The sequence below is a fragment of the Grampus griseus genome, assembly GCF_964374135.1.
Source record: "Grampus griseus genome assembly, chromosome: 18".
Lineage (NCBI taxonomy): Eukaryota > Metazoa > Chordata > Mammalia > Artiodactyla > Delphinidae > Grampus > Grampus griseus.
In genome coordinates this window covers 79,914,055-79,941,608 of record NC_139012.1, presented here as the reverse complement: position 1 = coordinate 79,941,608, position 27,554 = coordinate 79,914,055, and the positions used below count along the sequence as shown (strand labels likewise).

The 27,554-nt window shown below is 48.6% G+C and overlaps 1 protein-coding gene across 1 annotated transcript in view; it reads left to right on the top strand.

Moving 5' to 3' along the window:
* Positions 1-27,554, top strand: part of ATP12A (ATPase H+/K+ transporting non-gastric alpha2 subunit) — a gene marked incomplete at both ends in the record, with an annotated part of 69,543 nt that overhangs the window by 24,174 nt on the left and 17,815 nt on the right. The window contains 9 exons of the mRNA XM_082675647.1: positions 15,688-15,884; positions 18,884-19,093; positions 19,644-19,796; positions 22,842-22,901; positions 23,692-23,895; positions 24,662-24,775; positions 25,705-25,839; positions 25,966-26,083; positions 26,344-26,612. Of these exons, the coding sequence (XP_082531773.1) occupies positions 15,688-15,884; positions 18,884-19,093; positions 19,644-19,796; positions 22,842-22,901; positions 23,692-23,895; positions 24,662-24,775; positions 25,705-25,839; positions 25,966-26,083; positions 26,344-26,612 (1,460 nt within the window). The remainder of the gene's footprint in view (positions 1-15,687; positions 15,885-18,883; positions 19,094-19,643; positions 19,797-22,841; positions 22,902-23,691; positions 23,896-24,661; positions 24,776-25,704; positions 25,840-25,965; positions 26,084-26,343; positions 26,613-27,554) is intronic.

Genomic DNA, 27,554 nt, shown 5'->3' with positions numbered 1-27,554 from the left:
GGTTCACAGTAGCGTTCGCGCTCCTAGAATCTAATGCCGCTGCTGATCTGACAGGACACAGAGCTCAGGCGGTAATTCGAGCGATGGGGAGCGGCTGCAAATACAGATGGAGCTTCACTCACTCGCCCGCCGCTCACCTCCTGCTGTGCAGCCCGGTTCCTAACAGGCCATGGACCGGTAGTGGTCCGTGGCCCAGAGATCGGGGACCCCTGCCTAACATGATACAAACTAAAACCAAGACCAGCCTTCAACCAAATTGGGAAGTAAGCAGAGTTTATCTTGCCCATTCTCCCCACTTCTGTGCCCCCATGACCCCAGCTTCACCCTTCTTGTCACGGTCTTGCCTTCAGCTGACTGGCACCCCTCTAAAATGACCAGCTGATAATCGCTGAAGGATGTGTATGTTTCAAATAAGGCTCTTAGAAATCAAAAAGCTTTCAAGGTCCATGAAGAGGAAACTATAATGATAGGATTTCAAGCCCTTCACAGCTATTGGAGAGGTGTGGAGAGCTGCAGAGCCTGCCCAAACCACACCCCGTGGGTACTAATAACCCAGTAAATGTTTTAGACCATTTGCACCCCAGGACACGAGTCCCTAGCGCCAGCACCTTTTCCTGACCCCATCTGGCCAGTCTCGCTGTGGAAGTGGTGGCCATGCAGTAGCCCTAGAAGTGCAAGCTGCTGGTTCCTTCTCCTCCCAGCTGGCAAGAGGGCATGTGTAACACAACTGACTCTGAATGCTCCATGCAAAGAGTTGCTTGGTGAAACGTAAAGTGACTGAGCTCAAAGAAAATGCGAGCGATTTTTATTATGGCTTCCACTTCCTCTTCCCCGTGGTCAGCCGCTCCCAGAGTTATCCCAGCAGAGCACCGTGAACAGGCCCGTGCTGCCCTTCCAGGTCTCGAGCCTTGCTACACTCTACAGGAGACTCTATCACAAAAGGACAGTGACAGTCAAAGAGGAAAAGCAGGAGGAGAAGCCAAGGGCTGGTGATAGATGTGTGCGCAGCCAGCCTTGAGGACCACGGATCCACCCACCAGGTACAAGCTCTTGTAGAACACAAAGCATTCCATCCTTGTCTCATCTGATCCTCGGGCAATCCTGTGAACTAGGCAAGGCCGGTGTTATTCCAGAAGGGAATGGGGTGGATCACACAGCTACTAACTGACAGAAGAACACAGGTTTCCCAGTTTCTTATCCAGTGTTCTTTTCTCTATATCAAACTTCCCCTTGGACAAATATGTTTGAGTCTGGACAACTATTTTCCCAAACGAACTATAAAGATGCCTGTTGAGAGGGTGATTCCTAGCCCCAACTCTAGCCAGAAAAAGGCCATGGACCCAAAGCCCAGTTGGAAAGGCGCCATCATCCCACCGCTTCCTCCTTGTTGCCTGTTTCTTGGGAAAGATGCATCCGTCAGCACAGTTCCCGCGTGTCTGAGTCTGCAGTGATTCAGGACAGGGTGCAGTTCCAAAGTCAGAAGGTAGATGTAAGTAGCCAACATAAGTTGGACAAAATAAAATGGACTAGAGGACTTCCCTGGTGGTCCAGTGGTTAAGACTCCGCGCTTCCACTGTGGCAGGTACAGGTTTGATCCCTGGAAGGGGAACTGGGATCCCACATGCTGTGCAGCGTGGCCAAAAAATAAAAATAAAGTAAAATGAATAAAATGGGCTAAACTCACCTATAAAAATCAGACACTATCAGTCTGTGTTGTTTTTTAAACCCACCTCTGTATCACTTACGAGAGGCAAACCTTAAAAGAAATTGACAAAGATTGAAAATAAATTAATGGAAAGAGATCTACCAGACAAATACCAACCAAAAGAAAAAGTGTGTCACAATATTAATACCAGAAAAATAGAATATAAGGCAAAAATTATTAATAAAGATAGAAGGTGCCTACCTAATGACGAGAGGGAAAATTCATCGGGAAGATACAATAGCGCTATTGAGACTCTAAGCCATAGAGCAAAAACTGGCATAAATTACTAGAGGGCATGAACAAATCCACAATCATAATGGGAGATTTTTAGACACCTCTAAATCAGAAACTGAAAGATCAAACATGTAAAAATAATAATAAAATTATAGAATGACTGAGCAACACAAGTAATGAGCCTAATCCCAAGGTTCCCAAACTCTACCCCAAGGCACCCCAGGGTGCTTGGTGCAGAAGAGGAGTTATGAGGACGCCCTGGGACAGTTCAAGCTTCAAGGAAAACAGCCACACTCAACATCTGCTCAGACACTCAAGGCCTGAGCTTGAGAGAGTTCACCGTTTCAACGTTAGATCGTATGACATTCTTTCCACAACCTCGTTATCTTTGTGAAGCCGGGGTTTCAGCACTTGTCGTGATAAAAACCAATTACCATGGGAACGTAAAGCTGCCTGGGAAATGAGGGTGGCAACAGCGTTCAATCTGCTTCCAGGGTTTGAGAACTCATGCAGGCCCAACAGGCAGCTGCATCCCATTCCTAAGCCACATGGTGATTGAAGAAGTGAAAAAAAAATTTTTTCTCTCAATATAAGTATTATTTTTCAAACATCTACATGTTGTTAGAACACAAATACTTATGAAGTCATTTGGATCTAACTACTTAAACAGACCCAGTAGGCATTTCTTTTGGTCTAGGGGTGCTGCAAAGAAATTACCAAGACACTAGGAGCTGAGAAGTTTCGGAGGTCTCTGGCCTAATCTAGCAATATATGTAGAAACCCATACCCCAACGTCAGGAATACGGAATATACAGTCTTTTCAAGCGTACAAGAAATGTTTTAGAAAATCCGATTCTGTGTTAGGTCAGAAAGGAAGTCTGCAGCTAGTTAAAAAAATTTTAGATACTCCACAAACCGTATGTCTGATCATAATATCTTTATATTAGAAATCAATAATAAAGATGGTTTTAAAAAGCACCTATATCTAGAAATTGTAAAGCACACTTCTAAATATCATTGGCTCCACAGAAAAACACAATGAAAGTTTTGAAATATTTCTAACTTTTAAAAAATCCTGCATTTTAAGAACCTGTGGATAATACCTAAGGCAAGCTATAGAGAGAATTGAAACTTTATATGCATTAATGTGACAACATGAAAAATTGAAAACAAACACAGTGAACTGGGGAAAGGACAACAATGTAAAGAAAGTAGTAGGAAGAGAATAAATAATACAGATAAGAGTAAAAAGTAATGAAATTAAAAAATACAAAAATAATAGAGGCAATCAACAAAACCGAAGCTGGTTCTTCACAATGAGTATTAAAATATACAAACCCTCTGCAAGATTACACATCTCACAACTTTAGAATGAAAAGGGTGACACACTTACATATGAGGTAGAGTTTTAAAAATCATAAATGAATACTACAAATGACTTTTATGTCAATAAATCTAGAAACCTCAATGAAATAAAAAATTCCTAATAAAGTATAACTTACCAAAACTAACCAAAAAATGAATAAAAAGAAAAATAAAAGAACAGAAAGAAATTGATTCAGTACTCAAAAAATTTAAAAAAAAAAAGATACCAGGGAATAAATGAATAAATGGGGAAAACAGACAAATCTCTCATGCAGAAGAACCCCAAATCATTTCTTTAGCTACTCCACCATCAGGGAAGTGAATTATAACTCCCCACTCCTTACGTGTGCACTGCACACAAACTTCCTTTTAAAGAGTACAGAATGGATGGCAGGGGTGGGAGAGTAACCTTACAGTGGACCTCAGCCATGTGGTCAAGGTCAGTATCATCAGTGATAAATCATATTGACAGTGTGTACTTTTGATGTGATGTGATGAGGCTGGCTCTTCACCTTTATGGTCTTCTCCCCCTAGACCCATAATCCCAGTCTAATAATAAGAAAAAGCATCAAAGGGAACACTTGTGCACTGTTGGTGAGAATATAAATTAGCTCAGCAACTATGGAAAAAAGTATAGAGGTTCCTCCAAAAATTTTTAGAAGAACTACCATATGATCCAGCATTTCCACTTCTGGGTATTTATCTGAAGGAAGCATAAACACTAACTTGAAAAGAGATCTACACACCTGTGTTTATAGCAACATTTACAATAGCCAAGCCATGGACACAACCTAAGTGTCCAACAGCAGAGGAATGGATAAAGAGGATGTAGTCTATATTGACAATGGAATATTACTGAGCCATAAAAAACAAGGAAATCCTGCCATTTGCAACAACACGGATGGACGTCAAAGGCATTATGCTAAATGAAATACGTCAGAGAAAGACAAATACTGTGGATCTCACTTATACGTGGAAGCTTAAACAACTGAACTCATAGAAACAGAAAACAGATCGGTGGGTGCCAGAGTCAGAGGGGGGTGGGGATGAGGGAAATGGATGAAGAGGGTCAAAAGGTACAAACTTCCAGTTATAAGATAAATAAGTCATGGGGATGTGATGTACAGCACAGTGACTATAGTTAATAATACCGTATTGTATATTTGAGAATTGCTAAAAAAGTAGATCTTAAAGTTCTCATCACACACACACAAAAATGTGTAACTATGTTTGGTGATGGATGTTAACTAGACTTATCATGGTGATCATTTCACAATATATACAAATATCAAATCACTATGTTATACATCTGAAACTAATATAATGCTATACGTCAACTATATCACAATTCTTTTTTTAAATGAATAATTTTTTTAAAAGAAAGGAAAAACTTCAGATAAATTCCAACTGAGGGATATTCTACAAAATACCTGACCACTGTGCCTCAAAACTTCCAAGGTCATCAAAAACAAGGGAAGTCTGAGGAACTGTCACAGCCAGAGGAGCTGACAAAGACCTGACAGTTAAGTATGGTGTGGTGGCCTGGAAGGGATCCTGGAACAGTAAAAGGACATTGAGAAGAAACTAAGGAAATTCAAATGAAGTATGAACTTTAGTGAATAATGATGTATCAATATTGGTTCATTAATTGTAACAAATGTACCACACTGATCTGAGATGTTAATAATAGGGCAAAATGTATGTGTGGGGTAGAGGGTAAAGGGAATTTTCTGTACTGTACTACCTGCTCAATTTCTCTGTAAATCCTTAATCTCCAAAATACAAGCAGCTCATGCAGCTCAATGTCACAAAAACAAACAACCCAATCCAAAAATGGGCGAGAGGCCTAAACAGACATTTCTCCAAAGAAGACATACAGCTGGCCAACAAATACTTGAAAAGACCTCAACGTCACTAATCATTAGAGAAATGCAAATCAAAACCACAATGAGGTATCACCTCACACCAGTCACAATGGCCACCATCAAAAAGTCTACAAACAATAAATGCTGGAGAGGGTGTGGAGAAAAGGGAGCCCTCTTGCACTGCTGGTGGGAATGTAAACTGATACAGCCACTATGGAGAACAGTATGGAGGTTCCTTAAAAAACTAAAAATAGAACTGCCATATGACCCAGCAATCCCACTATTGGGCATATACCCTGAGAAAAACCATAATTCAAAAAGAGTCATGTACCACAATGTTCATTGCAGCTCTATTTACAATAGCCAGGACATGGAACCAACCTAAGTGTCCATCGACAGATGAATGGATAAAGAAGATGTGGCACATATATACAATGGAATATTACTCACCCATAAAAAGGAATGAAATTGAGTTATTTGTAGTGAGGTGGATGGACCTAGAGTCTGTCATACAGAGTGAAGTAAGTCAGAAAGAGGAAAACAAATACCGTATGCTAACGCATATATGTGGAATTTAAGAAAGCAGTACTGATGAACCTAGTCGCAGGGCAGGAAAAAAGACACAGACGTAGAGAACGGACTTGAGGGCATGGCTGGGGCAGGGGGGAAGAGTAAGCTGGGACGAAGTGAGAGAGTAGCATTGACGTATACACACTACCGAATGTAAAATAGCTAGTGGGAAGCAGCCGCATAGCACAGGGAGATCAGCTCGGTGCTTTGTGACCACCTAGAGGGGTGGGATAGGGAGGGTGGGAGGGAGGCTCAAGAGGGAGGGGTTATGGGGATATATGTATACGTATAGCTGATTCACTTTGTTATAAAGCAGAAACGAATACACCATTGTAAAGCAATTATACTCCAATAAAGATGTGGGAAAAAAAAATTTCTCTGTAAATCTAAAACTATTCTAAAAAGTAGCGTAGTCACAAAAAGCCACATAAATAATCAAAATTCAACAATTATTCATTATTTGTTAGATAGTAGTTTCTATTTACTGAACTATTATTAAATAAATAAATGAATTGTTTTTATTAAAGCTCTTGGCAAATATGGAATAAAAAAGAATTTCCTTGGGCTTCCCTGGTGGCGCAGTTGTTGAGAGTCCGCCTGCCGATGCAGGGGACACAGGTTCGTGCCCCGGTCTGGGAAGATCCCACATGCCGCGGAGCGGCTGGGCCCGTGAGCCATGGCCGCTGAGCCTGCGCGTCCGGAGCCTGTGCTCCGCAATGGGAGAGGCCACAACAGTGAGAGGCCCGCGTACCGCAAAACGAACAAACAAACAAACAACAACAACAAAAATTTCCTTAACCCGATTAAGGACATGTGCTAAACACATCAAATCTAACTGTGAACATTAGAAGTAGTGCATTTAGGGCAGCGGTCCCCAACCTTTTTGGCACCAGAGACAGATTTCATGGAAGACAATTTTTCCACGGATGGCGGGGTGACGGGGGAGTGGTTCAGGCGGTAACGGGAGCGATGGAGAGCCGCAGTTGAAGCTTCACTCCCTCACCTGCCGCTCACCCCCTGCTGTTCCTCCTGCCCGGTTCCTAACAGTCCAAGGACTGGGACCGGTCTGGTCCGTGGCCTGGGGGTTGGGGCCCATGATTTAGGGAATTCCCTGGCGGTCCAGTGGTTAGGACTCAGCGCTTTCACTGCCTGGGCCTGGGTTCAGTCTATGGTCAGGGAACTAAGATCCCGCGAGTCACACGGCGCAGCCAAAAAAAAAAAAAAAAGAAAGAGAAGCAAAAGCTATTAGGATCAGAGGTTTACATCTCTTTCCACCATGAGACCATCAAGGTCACGACTCCAGGACCAGCCCAGCCAGGAGAGCAGTTGTGCGGCAGCCTCATGTCCCCAGGTGCCTCCCCACCAAGCCCGTAACCCTAACGATTCAAACTCAGGGCTTCCCGTCTTCCATCTCAAGCAACAGCAGGTGTCCCTCTAGGAGGACAGAAAACTCCAGGAACAGAACCTGGAGCTACACAGACCCAACACCAGGGATAGTTGGGATAACCCCATCATAACAAAACTGACTTCCCACCACCTGGCAAATGGATCTTGAAATAGAAATTATACCTTAGTTATAGAAAATAAAGTTCTTTTTCTCACATGCCCGAGTTTGTGATCTGAGTCTCATTCCCACCACCTGAACACTATTGGTGCTCAATGAATATTCAGGGATCACGAGCCTTAACCTCAGTCACAGACGCCGCAGCTTGGGTGACCTCCATGAGTGACAGAAATCTGTGGCCTCTTGAAACTGTCTTCCCCAGCGACGCCAAGGTGATGATTTCCGAGAACAAGGATGGAGGTGGGTGGCACTTTATACAGTGCTATGTTACTTTTGTAATTTAAAATCTTTGACTAAAAAAGAGCTTTATGTCAATCATATCTCAATTCCAAAAATTTTAATGAAGTTATATTTCTAGTATACCCATTGCATAAGAACACTCACTAAATGATAGCTACCAGTGGAAAGATGTGAAGCAATGATTCTTACAAGACAGGAAATTATGTCCTTTCCAATGAAGATTCGCTTTTATTATTATTGTTGTTTATTCTGCCCAATCTTTAGAGTATTTTGACTCACCAATCATGTATTTCATCAATTAATTAATGTAAATATTAACAACTTCTAAACAACAGAACATAATATATAAATTCAAATAAAATCTGATACTTAAGTGGGTGCTTCCAAAGATTACAAGGGTATCTCTTTTTTTATTTTGAGAACATTTTTTAAAATATTTTATTTATTTGGTTGCACAAGTCTTATTTGAGGCAGGTGGGCTCCTAAGTTGAGGTGGGCAGGCTCCTTAGTTGCGGCATGCATGTGGGATCTAGCTCCCTGACCAGAGATCGAACCCGGGCCCCCTGCATTGGGAGCGTGGAGACTAAACCACTGCGCCATCAGGGAAATCCCGATGTATCTTACTTTATGGAAGAATGAATTTTTTTAATAAAGTGATTCCTAAAATTATTTTCTTACTAATTTCCCATAGTTTTCTATCATAAATGACAAGGAGTAGGAGAAATAATATGCTAGTCTGAAAATTTTTTGTCTAAGGCTATTAAAATGCTTGTCATGGAAATCAAACAACTGAACACTAACCAATGGTTCCAGTTGCCTCTTCACAGTTTGAGTTTCCTACAACCATCTTTGTCCCGAGCATCTTTGTTCGCTATCAGCTACCTACCTGTTTTCCTTCTTGAACCACAGAATTTCCCACAATCCCCAGCTTTACACCCACTGCTTCCATCTTTGTGGCTTTGCCCTTCTTCATTACCTAACAAGGCTGCGTAGTCCTCTCACACCTTACAGTCTAACACATGGCATTTTAATTTTGAGGGTGGAGAATACATAAATTATTTCCCTGCTTTATTAAGCATAGAGTATTGTATGTTGTGTTTACTTAAAAAGAGAATTACTCATATTACATATAACATGCAAAAATGTTGTACAAAGGCCCTTATCAAACTCATAAAGCTTTCCTTATACAGTCAGGGCCATCATAAATTCATTTCTATTTTTCCATCCTTCCTGGTTCTTTGCTCCCCAAATGAGGGAATTACTAGAGGAAATGAATCTTCCTTGCAAATCATACATCTGGCCTTGAAGATATAATTTTCCAACCTATGTTAGAATCCGTATTTACACAGACTTTATGAGAACACAGATGGAAATTCTATTTTAAGGATACGATGAACTCATAAGGAAACTACAAAGTTTAATCCTAAGTATGTATACTTGGGGCGTCCTCTCCTTCTCACGCCCAGGGTTTTTACCTGGTTGGAGAGGAGCGAACCCTCTGACGTGGAAGGATAAATTTAGTGCCTCATTACATACAAACATTTTTTCTGGAGGGAACTTTCCAAGACTTTCCAATCTATCTCCCTGCCTCTAGAGCTAGTGGAACAGGATGCTGCGTGTTGCCTGTGAGAACACGGCTTCCACTCCTCTCCGCCCCGTTCTTCCGCCACCTGCAACCCAGTCAAGTCTGGGGGCTGTGGGCGCTGGCTTTCCTGTGTGGCTACAAGGCGGGAAGTGAGCTTATGCAGCTGTAACCACCAGTTCCCCTTGGAATCCCTTTTTGCCACCTTTCCCTGGGACACTGCCTGTCGGGCCCCGGGACCCCGCAGTGTGGCTGCCTGCCTTCACCAAGGAGAGCAGCAGTGAAACGGGTCCCTCAAGAGCCGGTGCTCTTCTCCGAGCTTGGAGCAGGGAGGGGGCTGGACACATAGTTTCTAGCATTTCAAAGGCAGTTCTATCAGCTCTCATAAAACTTCTGTGGAACTTTACAAAGAAGGCCACCCTTCCCTTTTGCCCCAAGTCAGAAAAATGAAGAAGAGGCTGCATAGCAGAGATAACTCCAGGTTGCAGGTCTGGATCGTCCTCACCGGCACTCACTTGCTCTGGGCTCCCCACTGAGTTTCCATGTGCCGTCTCTAAAGCGCTTCTAGCAACTTAGTCCAAATTCAACCAGAGGAGCAAAACCAGTCAGAGACAGGTAAGTAAGAGCCCTGGCTCACGACATTGTGCAGGCTGGAAGGGCAAGTCTGAAGGCCGTCAGGGAGCGGGCTGGGGGCCACGAGAGCTGCTCTCGAGGCCTTCGGTCTGCTTGCACGGGGCCCACCCAGATAATCCAGGACCATCTCCCTAAAGTCAACTGACTCTCGACGTCAGTCCCCGCTACCAAATGCCTCACAACAGCACCGACAAGGGCATTAGATTGAACTGCCTGAGACTGCAGCTTCGCCCAGTGGGCACATCAAGCTGACCCCGGCCTGAACGTCTGTCCTTGCCCAGCCCCAGGTAAGTGAAATGAGGGCCCCCACTCCACACACTTGGGAGGTTTTCCACCTGCTCTTTTTTAGAAACTTGAGTGGTTGGGTAAAAAAAAGCCCAATGTATATTGCATTCTAAACCAGCAACCTCATTCAAATTCTCTCATGTTTGCTAACGTACACACATATAATTCCACATCATGGTAATCATTGTACACATAACCTATTTTCTGCTATTTTCATCTAACTTTATTTCATTTAAGCATGCCCTCATACTGATATTTTCTACATGATAGCCATATTTTCCAATTAATTCATGATATTCATTCATGTTACTATGCTATAATTTTAAGTCATAGCCCCTTTTTTGACATTTGAATAGTTCCAAATGTTTGCCACTTAAAAATCACTACTGTGGGGCTTCCCTGGTGTCACAGTGGTTAAGAATCCACCTGCCAATGCAGGGGACACGGGTTCGAGCCCTGGTCCAGAAAGATCCCACATGCTGTGGAGCAACTAAGCCCATGCGCCACAACTACTGAGCCCACGTGCCACAACTACTGAAGCCTGCACGCCTAGAGCCCGTGCTCCACAGCAAGAGAAGCCACCGCAATGAGAAGCCCGTGCACAGCAAACAAAGAGCAGGCCCCGCTCTCCACAACTAGAGAAAGCCCGCACGCAGCAACGAAGACCCAACGCAGCCAAAAAAAATAAATAAAATAAATTTTAAAAAAATTTTTAATAAATAAAAATCACTACTGTGGACATATTTATGCAAATAATTTTTTAAACTTTTGAATAAAACCATTCTTATTACTTCTTCATATCCTCCAAATCATCAAGCCCATTGTAGATGCCGCACTAACACCTGCCCTGCTCAGCACCTGGCAGAGGAGAGGTGAAGGATCTTACCTCAGTGTCCTGGAGCAGGCTGGGTATATGAAGAAGTCTGCAGGCTTCGAAAGGCAGGAAACATTCTCAGTGCGGGGTTAGATGCTGCATGTGAACTGTGTTTGGACAAATTACCTTCTGATTTAACATGACCTTGTAAAATCAGATTTTCTGTTCCAGTAAACGTCCCTCTGAGGGAGGTTAGTGGGGTCCTAGCACCTTTTAAATGCTAATAGCTTAGCAACTCTCCAAGGATGAAAAGTGCACAGTATAAAACCTTGTTGAATGTATCAATATTTGTCCTTATGACGATGCTGCAGGACTAAGATTCCATGGTACACCTTTGGGGCACCACAGATAAGATAAACAGAATCCTCAAGAAGCCGCCCTTCTGTGTTTCCCCTTCTCATGCATTAATAATTATAGCTGAATAATCTGAGTCTATGTGGCTGAGACCAAAGGGGCCAAGAAAACAAGGGTGTTTAGGAGGTTGTTTGGATCTTTCCGGTACCCAAACCTCCAAGTCTAGGGGACCCTGTGAGCTGTAGATGTGAAGTCTATGCTGATCAAATCCACCAGAAAGTTGCTGAATTCCCTTTTTCCTTTTATTTTGTAGAAACAGTTTACATGCTGCATTTGAAAACAGAGCTTATAACCAGCATAAAATTTAGCAGAAGTAGTTTGGCCTCTCTGAGTTCCTAGGAAATCTAAGAACTCAAATCACTTCACTGCAGCCTCTCAAATATTTCAAAACCAGAGCCTCTACTCCTCACTTCTCTCTCCTGGAGCTGACTGTTCATCGTCTGCCCCCCACTGCTACCCAGACACCCCAAGGTTAGAAAAATGGCTTCAGAACAAACCACAAGGAATCTGGCTCTAAAACAGTGTTTATAAAAATGGGACAGTGGGACTTCCCTGGTGGCCCAGTGCTTAAAAATCCACCCGCCAATGCAGGGGATACAGGTTCAACCCCTGGTCTGTGAAGATCCCATATGCCGCGGAGCAACTAAGCCCGCGAGCCACAACTACTGAGCCTGCGAGCCACAACTACTGAAGCCCATGCGCCTACAGCCCGTGCTCCGCAAGAAGAGAAGCCACCGCAATGAGTAGCCCGCACACTGCAACAAAGAGTAGCCCTCACTCGATGTAACTAGAGAAAGCCCGCGTGCAGCAACAAAGACCCAAAGCAGCCAAAAATAAACAACAAATAAATAAATAAATTTGTTAAATAAGTAAATAAAATGACATTTTTTAAAGTTTTTCATTTCTCCAAGAGAATTGAGCCTTGGAGGCACCTACTACATGCCAGTGGCCGTGGCCGTGTCTTGAAAGACCGAGAAAGTCTGTGACGTGGCATCGAAGGGCATATCTCCTTGATGGGGAGACAAACAAATGAAATGAAGCATCAGGGCTCTGTAGGGCCAAGACTCCTGCTGGGGAGGAAGAAATTCTCCTCTCCCTTCTAGGTTCGTCTGGCTGGTTTAGAATTGAATTGGCATGAGACAGATGAACAGGGGGGAAGATCAAACAAGTTTAATAACGCGTACACATGGAAGAGACCCAGGAAAACGGAGTAACTCGCCAAAACAGACGAAGTCCTCACCTCATGTACCGTCCTCAGCCAAAGACCAAAGAGGATGTTGAAGATGGGGAAGCAGTTAGGGGCAGCGACCAGGCAAAGCACAGTAGACAAGGGCGGGGCCGTCACACAGATGGAAGTCCTTGCTGCTCCACTGATGGCTCTGGAGGTTTGGGAGACACCCTTACAAACGGAGATCTCCCTTACAGATGCAAATGTTTCTCACAAGAGGGCAGCTCCTACTTGGTTTTCAGAGTTTTCCCCATGCCTGCTGTTTCTTGGAAAATAAGCAGCTTAAAAGAAGTAATACGCCCAAGAGACATACTTGGGGAGGCAAATTCTGCTCCCCTTCACTAGGAAAGCATTAGCCCCTTGGAGAAGGTAGCGGGTGAGGTGGGCTACTCCTCAGAGAATGCCTCAGGGAAGAAGCAAGACTTGGAAGGTTGAATGTGGTGTTTCCAAATGCCATCCAGCCGTAGGAGTAGGGAAACCATGACAGTTTGCTTTTTCTGGTAACGTCGTAGTTCACTGTTTCTTTGTGGTAATTATCACTGGAGTTTTATTGTTGCTTCTTTTCTTTTACTGGTGTTCTTTTTTTAATGGTTTGTTTGTTTGGGACTTGTCTTTTACCAAGTTGTCCTTCGCTCCATCAGAAATGAAGTATTTGGCACGAAGTGGCCACGCCTGCGGGTGTTCTGTAAATTCTTGGTGCCTGAGTGACTGCAGGTGGCCTGGTGGAAGGTGATGAGCTCACCAGGGATGCTGAGTCCAGGTGCGGTGGTGGGATGTGCGCCCTCTGCTGGTCGCTTCTAGAATTCACAGTTGGTCTTGAGGCGGCACCGAATTCCCTCAGTTCCAAGAATGTGACCTCTGCACGGTGGTAAGAACTTTCTGGCTAAAGAGATAGGGGATTAAAAAAAAAAAAACTTACTTCCACACTCATTCAAGTTGACCGTCTTAAGACAAATCCGGGACTGGCATGGCAAAAAGAGAAAGTCTGAATATTTTTATTTTCCTATCTGGTGGAGAAACGGAAGACAGGAGAGCTTGGGCCAGGGTCCCCATTGTGCCTGTTGATGTAAGGGGCCCTACGGCATCCAGAGGAAGCCAGCTGCCAACGTTAGCAAACAACATCTGGTTAAATTTGCACTTTAGCTCAACAATGAATAGTTTTAGTGTAAGTATGTCGTATGTGATATTTGAGACCTACTAAAAAAGTATTCACTGTTTATCTGAAAGGCAACACTAACAGGTGCCTGTGGAGTTTTTTTGTTTTTCTTTTTAACATCTTTATTGGAGTCTAATTGCTTTACAATGGTGTGCTAGTTTCTGCTTTATAACAAAGTGAATCAGTTATACATATACACATGTTCCCATATCTCGTGCCAGTGTTTTATCTGGCAACCCTAAGAGGGAGGAAAGAGAGACTAACGTGAGGAGAAAGGTCAGTCCAGAGTCTAAGAAGGCTGGAAGCTGGTGAAGGCTGAGCCATCAGACCCGAGGCTCCCCCGCTGTCATGCTGGCTGCAGGTTCACTCACACAAGCTGTGCTTCGGCAGCCGGTGGCCTCCTTTCTTCAGGGGACACTTTGGCAGCCGCAGTAGGGCCTCCTTAAACGTGTTCGTGTTCCTCCTGGCTTCCCACCTCTCCCCGGGGCCCAGCGGCTCGTTACCCAGCAGGTCTGGCCCCTCCCCGCGTGACGGCAGACACGACTTCAGAACGTCAGTTGCCCACTCGCCTCTTCGGGGAACTTCCCAGGAGAACATGCAGCCAAGCGGCTGCCCGTTTCCTCCCGCTTGTCCCTGGAGAGCAGTTTCTCAGCTCCTTCACTTGCTTTCCTTTCCTCAGGCTTGTGCAGGAAATGCCGCGCCTAGCCACGCTGTGGAGTCTGCGCCACATTGTGGACGGCCCATCCCCGTGCACCTTTCTGGATCAGCAAGGACTAAGTCGGGCCCTGGTGTGAATGAAGCCAGGCATTTGCGCTGTCTTCCTTCTCTCTTATTCCCGTTTGCTTCTAGGATAAACTTCTGGAATTTTGAAGCGCTGATCCCAGGAGAGATGCGTTCATAGAGCCAGGCCAGCTGACTTCATGCTGACTTAAGATGCTGGGTTATCACAGACAGTTATTTAAAGTATATCAGAGAGGACGAGAGATAACCAAGATGATGAAGCTACTGTTCTCTGTGCCTGGCTTACGTGGAACACTGACCCCATAAGGATCACGTCGTTCTTCTCACCCCAAAACCGAACGTGGCATCTCACAGGGACAGACCAGGCATGAAAACTGGGGGAGATGAAGACAGTTCTACTAACATCGCTGGGGAAAGGTCACACTCTTTTTTTTTTTTTTTTTTTGCCGGTACGCGGGCCTCTCACTGCTGTGGCCTCTCCCCTTGCGGAGCACAGGCTCCGGACGCGCAGGCTCAGCAGCCATGGCTCACGGGCCCAGCCGCCCCGCGGCATATGGGATCTTCCCGGACCGGGGCACGAACCCGTGTCCCCTGCATTGACAGGCGGACTCTCAACCACTGCGGCACCAGGGAAGCCCCACACTCTTTTTTAATTAACTTAGATCTTTGTAAAGGATGACAGCCCCTCATCACTATTATGAGATTGAAGCTGATCTTTGTGGGTGAGATGGAGCATGTCTCTTATGATATTCTTTAATCCCATAGCTCCCCTCCCCCACAGCCCTTAGAACAGCTCAGTTCACCCTGGAAACACAGGATAAATGTACATTTATGGGGGGTACCCAGAGGGGAGAGTCTAGAAACTCCTCTAACTTAGATTGGGTGACCATCGTTTGCCCTTCCTTTCCTTGTTTCATTTCAAAGACTCTTGACAGAACAAATAAATTATATCTGAAATAACGGTTGCTTAGGGCCTAAACATGCTCAGGGCATCAGGGTGCCAACATTCAAACCTCGCTGACGCTCTGCTGGCTGACAGGAGCCTATGATGGGGGCAGCTGGGCTCAGGTCTCATGTCGTCGGGGCAGCTGCAAGCCCGGCCCTCCGCTTTTGCTGCAGAACCTCTCATCTTCCTAAAACGTCGTTTCCTTTATGCCATCTCATCGTCAGGTATTCCCCAAGGCATACGGACGGAGCCCACCCTGAGAGCCGGGCCTCCTGCTACTCCCTGAAACGCTCTCAGTCATGTCTGTGCAGGAGCCGGTACCCTCACCTGCCCCCCTTGAGTCAGGTGACCCAGCCTTCAAAATGCACTGGCACTCAACCCACTTCGGGAAGTGCCCATCATTCCACTGCACAGTTCGCTCCTTCCTCAGCTGTTCTGGAGTCCGGCTTCGGCCCACCGACTCAGCGCTGGACCTCGTCAGGCCTTTGACCGTCATGTGTGAATATCCTGCCTGGGCTGATGTAGCCTGCCTCGTCAACCAGGTGGAAAGCTCTTTCCCAGGAAGGACCTGGTGTGATGCGACATGCATATCACAAACCTCCAAGAAATATTCCAGGAATAAATAAATATCGAGTGTCTGCGTTTGGCTCCCTAACTCTGAAGAATGTGGGGGCTGGTGGCCAAGAGAGCATCACCTCACTCATCATAAGAGGCAAATTCCTGCAAAGTTAGCCCAACATATTTGTATGAATGATATCCTTCATATCATACATATTATGCGATTTATATGTTACATATGTATATACGTTATAACTTCCATGACAAAGATGAAGATGATTCAAGTGGGGAAAATCTGTGTTCCCCCTAAGATTAAAAAACACAAATCAAAGACCAGAATGCAATCAGTATTTTTCAACCACTTATTAAAAGGAAAATGGTAATTTTCTGAAAAAGGCTCTTATTACCCAAAATTAGTCACAGAGAACGAATGCCATAGTGCCCTAACATTTGGGGGAGCATATCCACGAGGAGAAAGGTGAGTGTGGCTGCCCCCAACCTGCCTGAGCCCCCGCAGGCTCCAACCCATCCTGGAGCATCTTGCCCACCTGGCCCTGGGCTTTGCAGGCAGGGCTATAACCACACACCAGGTGCTGATTTCTGGAAGCCAGTTTCCTTTCTGCAGGATGTTCATACGCCCATATAAATGAAGAAATGAGGAAACAGTGCAGAAGCCTGCTTGACGGAAGGTTTGTTTGTTTTTGTTTTTTCGTTCTGACTGCAACTCCAGGAGGCCCTCATGGGTGGAGAAATGCTGTCCAGTCATAACCTGGCAGGACGCGTGGACACAGGTGTGTGGGGCTGCCGTGTGCCTGGGAGACGAGGGTGGTGGGTGTGAGGCCGGAAGGGAATCTTCCTCGTCCCATTGTCACCTGGATCCTCTTCCTCCACCTTGGGAGCCAGAGGGCGACATCTGTCCCCCAGAACTGCAGCAGGAGGGGCCTCTCAGGGACCAGGGGTAACTGACACACACAGGCCCACCTGCCTCTCTCCCACCTCTCGTGGAGGCTGCTAAGGGAGAGAAAAAATCTGGATAACTAATTCTAAGTAATGAGATCGTCCCATCTTTAAACTCCTAAAGCACTTAAAACCTATACCATTTAGTGCTAAATTCTGTTCTTCCTGGGATCACTTACAATCGTTTATTTGTTGAGTTTGGGTCTTCAACTCAAGTGTAACTTCCTCCAGGGCAGAGAATAACACAATTTTAGGACCATTTCTCCCAACCACCCCCTATGTCTAGTGCAATTTCAAATACGTTAAGCACATTAATTGATCAAAATGAGCTAGGAATAGTTTCATATGACAACCTGTCCCAGTATGTAATACCTGTCACTCAGAAAAGTCCTAGAAGAGGCCCAGCGTGGATATGCTTCTTTTCAAAGACAGGAGAACCCAGCTTCAGCAGAAGCTGCTACTGCAGGCTCGGGCTGAGAAGGTGCCCCAGTCTGTACCTTGGCCTTTCCGGCCAGCCCAGGAGAGGTCACCAGGACTGGGTGGAGGTCAGGGTCGATAGGCCCTGGGGCCTGAGAGAGGTGAGTCTGTGTCTCTCTCAGGTGAGGACTACTCCAGGTGCCCGCATCACACACACCCGGAGGCCCTCTCCTCGCGGGACTCTGGGGCAAGGTGTCTGGCAACGGCGAAGCAGTACCTCTGGAGTTAGGGTGGGTGTGGGGCAGGGGCAAAGGTCACACCCAGGACACCTGACGGCATCAGAGGCTGCCACAGGGGCCACAGCAGCAGTGGCTGAGACAGACACCTGGTGGAAGCCGGGATCTCTGCGGGACCATCCCGGGCAGGACAGTGTTCTCTGCCGTGCAGTTGGTAGGAACTGAGACCTTTTCCAAACTTGACACCAACAAGATTAACAGCGGTCTTCTCCGAGGGGGCTGCTTCCACTCATTATGTATTTCCTTGCTTGCCTGCTTGCTTATTTGGCTGCGCTGGGCCTTCGTTTCCGCACGCGGGGTCTTCATTGCCGCACGTGGGGTCTTCGTTGCCGCATGCGGGGCCTTCGTTGCCGCACGCGGGGTCTTCGTTGCCGCACGCGGGGTCTTCGTTGCCGCGAGCGAGATCTTCATCGCAGCATGCGGGATCTTTTACGTTGCGCCGTGCTTGTGGGATCTAGTTCCCTGACCAGTGATGGAACCCGGCCCGCCTGCACTGGGAGTGCGGAGTCTTAACCACTGGACCACCGGGGAAGTCCCCAACCTACTCATTTTTAAACCTGCGCCATCTCCTCTCCCCACCTCCCTCTCTCCTGGCCCCCTAACCAAGTCAGTGTGAACCGGGTTTGCTCTGGAAGCTCGAGTCCAGGGGCCTCTCTCTAGGTGTCCTCTACTCCGCGTGTCCAAAAACATAGAGCAGGGGCAGCCACTCTGTGCCTGCAAGACCCGTTCTCCCGGATTCCCAGCAAAGCGGGAATACATTTCATACCAAGTTTGTATCTCCCTACACAGACCTCCCCAGGAGTACACTGCTGCTTGAGCTGCGACGCTGGAGAACCTGTGATGTGTATCTGTAACCAGATGTCGCCGGAGTCTTCCCGTCCCTTAGGACTCAGTGATTCACTGCTGTCGCCCTGCTGCACGGGGGCGGGGGGCAGTGGGGGGTTGGGGGTGGGATTTGAGTTCAAACGCTGCCCTTGCGGGAAGAAGGGAAGGGGGGTGATGGCGACTGTGGGGCAGCCCTTGGGGAGGAGGGGAGGCTCCATCCCCACGGGGCGCCTCGTCCGGAGCCCTCGGGCCTCACAGCGCCTCCATCCCCGTCTGGACCCTGCAGAGGAACGGAGCTGCCCCTCGGAGGGTCTCCAGGTTATCCCCCGGTTCGCTCTGACCCCATCACCGTCCCCTGAAGCCGATTCTCCGATCACCCGGGGCTTCTTACTGCCGGGACACCGGGAGCTGCAATCCCCACCGACGAGCAATTAGGTCTCGAAGAGAAGGGTGGGCGGGGGCTCTCCTCTGGGCGGGGCGCACGGCAGGTCGGGGCGCGGGACCGCACTGCCCACCCGGCCCAAGCGCGCCGGGCGCGCAGCCCGCTGGAGGGGCGGGGAGGGGCGGGCCGCACATTTAAGGCCGCACCGCCGCCCGAGCCGGACAGGCAGGCGCTCGGCTGCCGCAGGAGCAAGGAGCGCGCCACCGGCCTCGGCCCCCGCCCGCCCCCCGGGGCCCCCGCCCGCGCCATGAGGCCGGTGCGTGCAGCCAGGGCGCGAACGCGCGGGGCGGCAGGAGAGGGCGGGCGGGCTCCGCGCGTCTCCCTCCGCTGCGCGGAGACCCAGGGCTGCCGGCGTGAAGACGCGAAGCCAGACGCGGGGCAGGGGCCGCGGGGGTCCTGATTCGCAGGCGGCGCGGGGCTGGGGACTCCACCGGTGCGCTGTGGTCCTGAAGCCGCCCCGGCCTCTGAGGCCCAGGAGTTCAGTGGGCGCCCCCGCCGAGGAACGGCGCGCTGGCGTGTGCCTTGGGGACCAGGCACGAGGGAGACCCTGCCCTCCTGGGGGATCTTGTCTCGAGCCGGGGAAATAACTTGCCCAGCCCTGAGCGCGCCCAACCAGCCCTCCACCCCGGAGCAGAGGAGGAGAGGGCGCGGGGGACGCTGTTCGCCGGGCGGGGAGGGAGCAGATCCCGGGAGGAGGGGCCGGAGGGAGGGAGGCGCGTCTTCCCTGCAGGTCCCGCCGGGGAGGCCTCAGCTCCGCTTCGGAAAACCCACCTCGGGCCAGCACCGCACCTCTGCTTCTCTTTCAGAAAACAGAAATTTACTCTGTGGAGCTCAGCGGAACCGGAGACACTGAGAAAACGGACAAGGGGCATGACGAGAAGTACGGGGGCCTGAAAAAGAACTGCTTGGAACGCAAAACGCATCAGCCGAAAGAGGAGCTTAAGAAAGAACTCGATCTGGTCAGTTGAGCCAACCGGGTGCCCCTGAGCACTGCCCTCCCCGCTGAGAGCTCGCCCCTATAACCCACCTCCCACAGAAGAAAATTCAGTCTCAAGAATTTGAAAAGCCCTGAGACTTGTTTCCTTGTTTTTTAAAAAAAAAAAAATGGTGGGATAATATCTGCCCAGGGGTCAGGCCTCTGAAAGCTCCCTGCATTCAGGCTGTAGGCGCACCCAGGTGAGACTCACTCGGAGTCTCTGACTCCGGTCCCCACAGGCATGGACGGCCCAGACCGCTCTCCTTCCTGGTGGCTTTGCCGAGATGATACAAGCAGCCAGCTGCCACATTTTAGCTGATAAGATTGAACTATTTGAGGCAGAACCACCCCGGAGGAAAACCAAAAGCACTACACTTGCTAGGTTTCTGGGTATATTTGCCCTACGAGAAAGAATTTCAGCTGTAAGAGAGTTGGGCTTGGCTTCAGACAACCTTAGGCTCAGCTGAGGTCCAGTTCTCCGTGGCTGATCTGTGACTGGGAGCAAACTACTTAGCTTTGCTGAAGCTCCGTTTTCTTTAGGTAAAATGGGAAATAAACAATTTTTGTGGGTCTGTCAGGAGAAAAGTGAGATAAGAATGAGAGTGTTCTTAATGGAAGTGTTTTGTGGACGTGCAACCCTGTTTCTGGTAAAGCTGGCTGCCCTGGAAAAGAGCTGCCCTGGGACTGAAATGTGACACTGCATCTCAGGAATGCCAAAGGGGAAACTTCTACGTGAGTTTGAGATTATGCTAGATTGTCCCTGCACTTCACTGCAGACCTTAAAGCTGGGATTCTTTGAGCAGCTGGTAGTAGTGTGTGCTCATGTGTGCTACAGGGCCAATTGTTAAACACTCAGGAATTTGGCAAGCTGACTGGTACTGGATTAGTAGCGTGAAGTGTGACTGGGGTGAGAAATCAGTAAATGCTACAAATCGGAGCTCTTTATTTATTTTTCCTGGAGAGCGCATTAAACAGCACACACCACTAGGCATTTGTCCATGTATCTTCTGATGACACTTAAGACCACAGCCCTGGAACTGGACTGACCTGAACTGAAATCCCAGTTTGACTGAAATTCAGTTCCCTGTTGTGAAAAATTGGAATTAAAAATGGTACCTACCTCTTAGAGTTGTTAAGAGGGTTACAGAGAAAGCAGGAGAAAGACTGAGATAGTCATTCTTATTTCCTACGTATCTCTAGCAGTTAGGGGCGAAGACATAACTAGTCTTACTTGAAATTGCTAATTATAACATGAATATATATCCATTGTATCATATGCCTGTAAATTACAATGAGAACCTCCCTTGAGATTGGAGCATTTTGTGAAGATGTATAATACAGAAAAATAATTTCCATAGTATTGGCCAAAGTGTTCCCTTGCTTCCTTGCTGAGATACATCTTTCTTTCCCTCCTTTTTCACAACCTTCTCACAAGAATCCTATAATTTGTGACTGCGTACTTGGATGCCCTTGCAACCCGACCCCTCCAGCAAGTTAGAACCCTGATGAGAACTAGAGCATCCCTGGCTTCTGAAGACGCAGGCAGACAGTGACTCAAGCCTGAGCCACCTGGTGCTGCCCTGTGCTGTTCCAGCAGAGCTCACTCCCGCACCCTGCCCTGCTCTCATCCCCAGAGCCGGGCTAGCAGGAGACGACAATGCAGTACAGCCCCTCAAAGTCTGAGGTGCATCCATGAAACCGATGGCTCTAATCATCCTTTAACTTTTCTCTGCCCAGGACTTGGTGTACTGTGCACAGAACTGTGTCTTAATCCTTTGACTCCCCAGCAATGCCACATTCAGTTGATATTGGTACAATGAACAAATGAGCAAGGCAGATCAAGCCTCTTTTGTGGGCTTCCCTGGTGGTGCAGTGGTTGAGAGTCCGCCTGCCGATGCAGGGGACACGGGTTCACGCCCCAGTCTGGGCCGCGGAGCGGCTGGGCCCGTGAGCCGTGGCCACTGAGCCTGCGCGTCCGGAGCCTGTGCTCCGCAACGGGAGAGGCCCCAACAGTGAGAGGCCCGCGTACCGCAAAAAAAAAAAAAAACCTCTTTTGTAACATGAAACTTTTTTGCATATACTTGAGAAAAGAGATGGTTCTGGTACCAGTCACAGTATAAATTTTTGTTTCAGACAATCAGAGTTCTAGAATCCTGAATGCTGGGTTTTCTAGGTAGGGTGAGGAAGACTTCGCCCTGGGTTTCCTGCCACAGAAAGAGGCTTCTAGTCCTTTAGCCCAGAGACTCTCAAAGGGAGAGGAGAGGGGGACCTTGCTCCCCAGGGAAGATTCAGCAATGTCTGGAGACATTTATGGTTATCACTTCTTAAGGGAGGGCGCTGGTGGCTAGAAGCCTCCACAACAGAGTTATTGGCCCCAAATGTCAATAACGCCAAGGTTGAGAGACTCTGCTTTAGCCTAATGATTCTGTGGCAAAATGAGCAAGTGTGCCCCCCCGGCCGGTATTTATTTGGCAGGTCTTTAATCTGGGGGCTTCTTCTCTGACAGTGAACTGAGTCTCAAGTACTAGAATAAGGAAAGGCATGCTTCTCTGTACCAGACCGCCTGCCCAGTGAGGGCTGCATGGGTAACAGTCAGGACATGAAATGGTTTGGCACTACTCACAGCCCTCCACGGATCCCACAGTTCAGGTCTGAGTTAAGTGTCCAGATCACTGGTGCCTGGACAGCAGGTGTGCTAGGATTTGCATGTGCTGGAGACCAGACTGAGGTGAAACGCATTGCTTTGCTCAGAAAAACTAAGGACAGCTGCTTTGTGGTAAATGGCAAGTTAAGTGTGAACTGTTCAGGGGTGGCCAGAAAATCCCCTGGCCAGTGACCTGTCCTGCAGCGAGGTTCTCTCCTCTCGCTGCAGTAGCCCCTGGGACAAAGGTTCCTTCTTTTCATCCCACACTCCCTGACCCCTCTGCCTTCCTCAGCGCTACTCCCAGCTTTCGTGCACTTGTCAAGGCTTAGGGTTTGAGTCTTGGAATTATCTAATTCACTCTGTTTTTCTTTTCATGGCCTTCAGGATGATCACAAACTCAGCACTGAGGAATTGGAAACAAAATACGGTACAAACATCATTACGGTAAGTCGTCAGAGAACCAGTGATGGGGAGAGAATCCCAGGACTGTGCTCAGGGTTTGTGGAAAAGAATGAGTGACCTAAAGCTGCGACTCTGAGAATGCCAGCCACCCACATGCCCACCATGCGAGACAGGGCTGGCTCCCCTCGGGAGCTGGCCCGTCTGAACCACAGCCCTGGCCAAGCCCTCTGTTGAGCTGTGTGCTTGGTCACAGGCAGTTCTTTGACTGTGACCGCAGCGAAGCTGTGGTGACCCCAGGAAGGTTGGATGCTTCCTCGTTGTCATGATCAGGGGTTGCTTTTAAACCCTGTGCCCAGGACGTATTAGGGTCTTAATCAAGGCCTCCTCCGGAAAGGGACAAGGCTGCAGGGCACACCATGTGCCTCATAAAATCTCCCACCACAGAAGTAGGCCTTCCTTCTGTGAATTCAAATCTCAAATCTCAAAAGTTTTGGTGTCTTAACGTCAGGAGATTTGGGTGCACCTGTTCAAGTCAACAAGAATACCTGCAGTGTGAGGAGCAGGCAATGCCTGGGTTTCAGGAGTTCGCAGTGGGCGGGGGAGGCAGACGTGTAGGAAAGCGCTCAGCAGCCACGCTGCTCCCCGAGACGGCATGTGAGAGGCCGAAGGGCATGCTGAGGGAATGGCGGAGTCTGACAGGCGAGGCTCCCTGGGTGGTGCAGTGATTGAGTTGGGACGTAGTAACCGCTACCCACCCTCTGCAGAAACGTGACATCCAACCCAACGGGGGAGAAACGTCTGATTTCTGTTTCTTTTGGCTCTGCTTTCTCAGGGTCTCTCCAGCACCCGGGCTGCTGAGCTCCTGGCTCGGGATGGGCCCAACACCCTCACCCCCCCCAAGGAAACCCCGAAGATTATCAAGTTCCTCAAGCAGATGGTGGGGGGGTTCTCCATCCTCCTGTGGATAGGAGCCATCCTGTGCTGGATCGCATATGGGATTCAGTACTCCAACGATAAGTCCTCCTCCCTGGACAGCGTGAGGCCCTGGGGCTCCTCCTGGGTTTGGTGGTAACGGGGCGGGGGGCGGTGAGGAGTCAGCACCGTAACGCAAGGGCAGAGCACTGGGCTGGGGTCAGGGGTCCACCACTGATCAGTCACCACGTGAGTTTGAGAAAATCAGTCATTTTCCAAAGTGTAAAACAGAAATTACATCTGACATTCTGGTGTCTCAGAGGCAGTATGAGCATGAATTTTTAAGAGAGAGAGAGAAACACAAAAGTTCCTTCTTACATGGAGAAAAAGGATCCCTATCCACGTGAAGTGCTTTTGGGCTTTCTCTCCTCAAAGCTATTCTCTCCCTTTGCTGTGGAGAGCTTCTGTGCCTGCTGATAACGGAGGACTGAAACACAAAACTGTATTGGCCGACACGATGCTGAGAGAAGGAAGCCAGATGAGAAAGGCCGCATACTGCACGATTCCATTGATGTGAAATGTTCAGAGCAGACCCGCCCTGGATTCAGAAAGCAGACCCGTCGGGCTGCCAGGGCTGGGCTGGAGTGGGGAGTGATGGCCAGTGGGCTCAAGGGAACTTACTGGGACGACGGATTGTGGTGACTGTTGCACACTGTGTACCTTATTAACGATCACTTAGTTATATACTTCAAGTGTGTAAATTGTGTGCCTGCAGTTTACACCAGGACACTACTGCCACGTCTCTCACTGGCCATGGAGCACCCTGGCCCTAGGCTCTGGCTCATTCCTGATGCTTGTTTTTCTGATCGATGCCTGTCCCCCTCTCCCAGGTGTACCTGGGCTCCGTGCTTGCCCTGGTGGTTATTTTAACCGGGGCGTTTGCCTATTACCAAGAGGCGAAAAGCACCAACATCATGGCCAGCTTCCGCCAGATGATTCCACAGGTGGGTGAGGCAGCCACTGTGGTGTCTGCGAGACTTGAGATGAGCGAGCATCAGGCTGGGGGAGTGGAAGAGCTTGGAGGCCTGGGCTCCCTCCCTGCTGCCTGCAAAGTGACCTAATCTCTGTGGAGCCCCTGTTTCCTCCCCGGGTTTTGAGATGATCAGCAAGATAAAATGGAGAAAAGCGCTTAGTCGAGAGCAAAGTGGGACAGGGACATGAGGCGTTGCACAACATCTCCTGTGGTTTCTCCTCAGCGCTGGTGAGCTGTTTAGACAAAAGCAGTCCAGGGGGTTCCGAGCGGGAACCAAGGAGGCCGACCTGGGATTCTTTAAGTGTCACCCTCTTTGCTGCCATTTCTCAGCCTCCCCACATGTGCTCTCAGTATGGGAGGCCCCCCCATCCCTCCGCCCACAGGAACCCAGGAGGGGTCCTCTAGGGAGACCGTGCACTGCTGTCAGCGTGGCAGGAAAACCGCACCCTCGCTGGTCTGCAGAGCTGCTGGACAGAGGGGACTCTGGGTGGGATCTTCTGTGCTAGGAAGTGGAGACCCTTCTCTCGCGCCATTAAAGTTTTCCCGACCTGAACAAGATTGTTAAACCCTTTGGCTCAACCTTCAGGAGTCTTCCTGGACCTCCCAGCAGGATCATTCATCCTTAATGGTCTCCCTTCCCGCCAGGCTCAGGGCTGTCGCTTTGCTGTACCCTCTCATGGCAGAATTTTCTGGGTCAAAGAATATCTCCATGAGCTCCTTCTCAAGAAACAATAGTTCTTAGGGTCTTCAGGCCCCAAGTAAAAGTCTTTGTTTCATTTTCTGCTATTCTGACAGCTGTGGGTCCTAGTGCCTCCCTTCCTGAGGTCTGGAGAGGGTGCAGGACTGCCATCGTCATTCCAGGAGGGACTCTGAGGCCTGGGTCATGATTTTCTTTCGCAGCAAGCTCTTGTCGTTCGAGATTCAGAGAAGAAGACAGTTCCTGCAGACCAGCTGGTGGTGGGGGATATAGTGGAGATTAAAGGAGGAGACCAGATCCCCGCGGACATCAGGCTGCTGTCTGCTCAGGGGTGTAAGGTGAGCGTCACAGGCGCCCCAAGGATCGTGCTCATGACCAGCTGGCTTGCTGTGGTCTTTCCAGGTCTCGGCGTAGCTGGGGAAGGGACAAGGTGCCTGACCCTGAACTGGTTTCAAAACTTCTAGGTAGACAACTCATCTCTCACTGGGGAGTCTGAGCCCCAGCCCCGCTCCTCTGAGTTTACCCATGACAACCCCCTGGAGACAAAGAATATCAGCTTCTTCTCCACAACCTGTCTGGAAGGTAAGTCCAGCTGCTTGCAGGACCGCATGTTCCGCTCATAGCGCTTCTCCGTCTTCAGGCTTTGTTTTCCTCTCTTTACCATCACTTGCTGCAAAGCTTCTCCAAGAGAAAACGTGGAATTGAAGAACCTAGAGAGCTGGTGTTTGGCCTTAGTAATGTCATGTGCTGACTGGCCACGTAAGCCACCAAAGAGAGGTCCGTGAGGCTGTGGTCCCTCCTAGCTGAGGACCCCCAGAATAAAATGTCTGCTCCACCTGCAGGCACAGCGACTGGCATGGTCATCAACACGGGTGACCGCACCGTCATTGGGCAGATCGCCTCGCTGGCTTCGGGAGTCCAGAACTCGAAGACGCCCATTGGCATCGAGATCGAGCACTTTGTTCACATTGTGGCAGGAGTGGCAGTCTCCATCGGCGTCCTTTTCTTCATCATCGCAGTGTCCATGAAGTATTATGTCCTGGACTCCATCATCTTCCTCATTGGCATCATTGTGGCCAACGTGCCTGAGGGTCTCCTGGCCACTGTCACTGTGAGTCTGCACTACTAGTGGTCGTACGCTGACCCTGCTAACATGCCATTCTGCTGTGCTGGGTGAGCGCCCACCACGGCTGAGTCTGCTCCGTCCGGGGCAACCGTGGTACATTCTGAACAGACTGTTTCTTAGAGGGACAAAAAGAATTGTGATTCGTTAATATTTGAATGCAATGTCCTTGAAAACTTATATTTTCATTTTCAGGAGATCTGTCTGCAAATCCCTTAAGATCTAGATAAGACAGCCTTGAACCACCATTTATGGATTTTCTAGAAGCCGGATACCTCCCCCCACATTTCCACTGTTCTCAAAAGGAAAACAAACCAACAAACTCCTTTGGCAGTTTCTACAGCTGAGGGACTTGAGCACACTTTTTACCTCGCTTCTCTTCCCTCTCAGACTCCCACGGACACACACAAATGCTTCTGTGTGTTCCTGCAGAGCAGTTCAGCCCCTTCCTGTGCTTACGTCCAGGTTCAGCTTTGGTTCTCCCTGCTTAGCTCACCCTTGAACAAGGCCCTTCTCTGCGGTGCGGGCCCCACAGGCAGGGAAGAGGGCCTCGTATCTTCAGTCCTGTGTGAAGGTGGCCTGGCGCCATCCTGAGCAAAGACAGAAGTTTTTGATTCCAGGTCTCCTCTGACTCCAGCAGAGAGTAATTTGACAGAATTGGAGGCAAACAGAACCCTTTGAGATCTGCAGGGTTCAGAGAGAGCGAAGAATGTTTAAATATGGAGCTCTTAAAGTGAAACAAATGCTTCTTGATTCCCCAAAGCAGCAAGGCAGCCCTTTGGGACAAGCCCTTGGGCAAGCAGCGGTGGAAGTCCGTCTTACGCGTTCTTGCTTGTGAATGACAGCCAAGGCCCCCTTTGTAATTACACATGACTTGCCTGGCTCTGCGACCTGTGGGCGCCTTAGGCTCATTTTCCTGAAGGGGCAAAG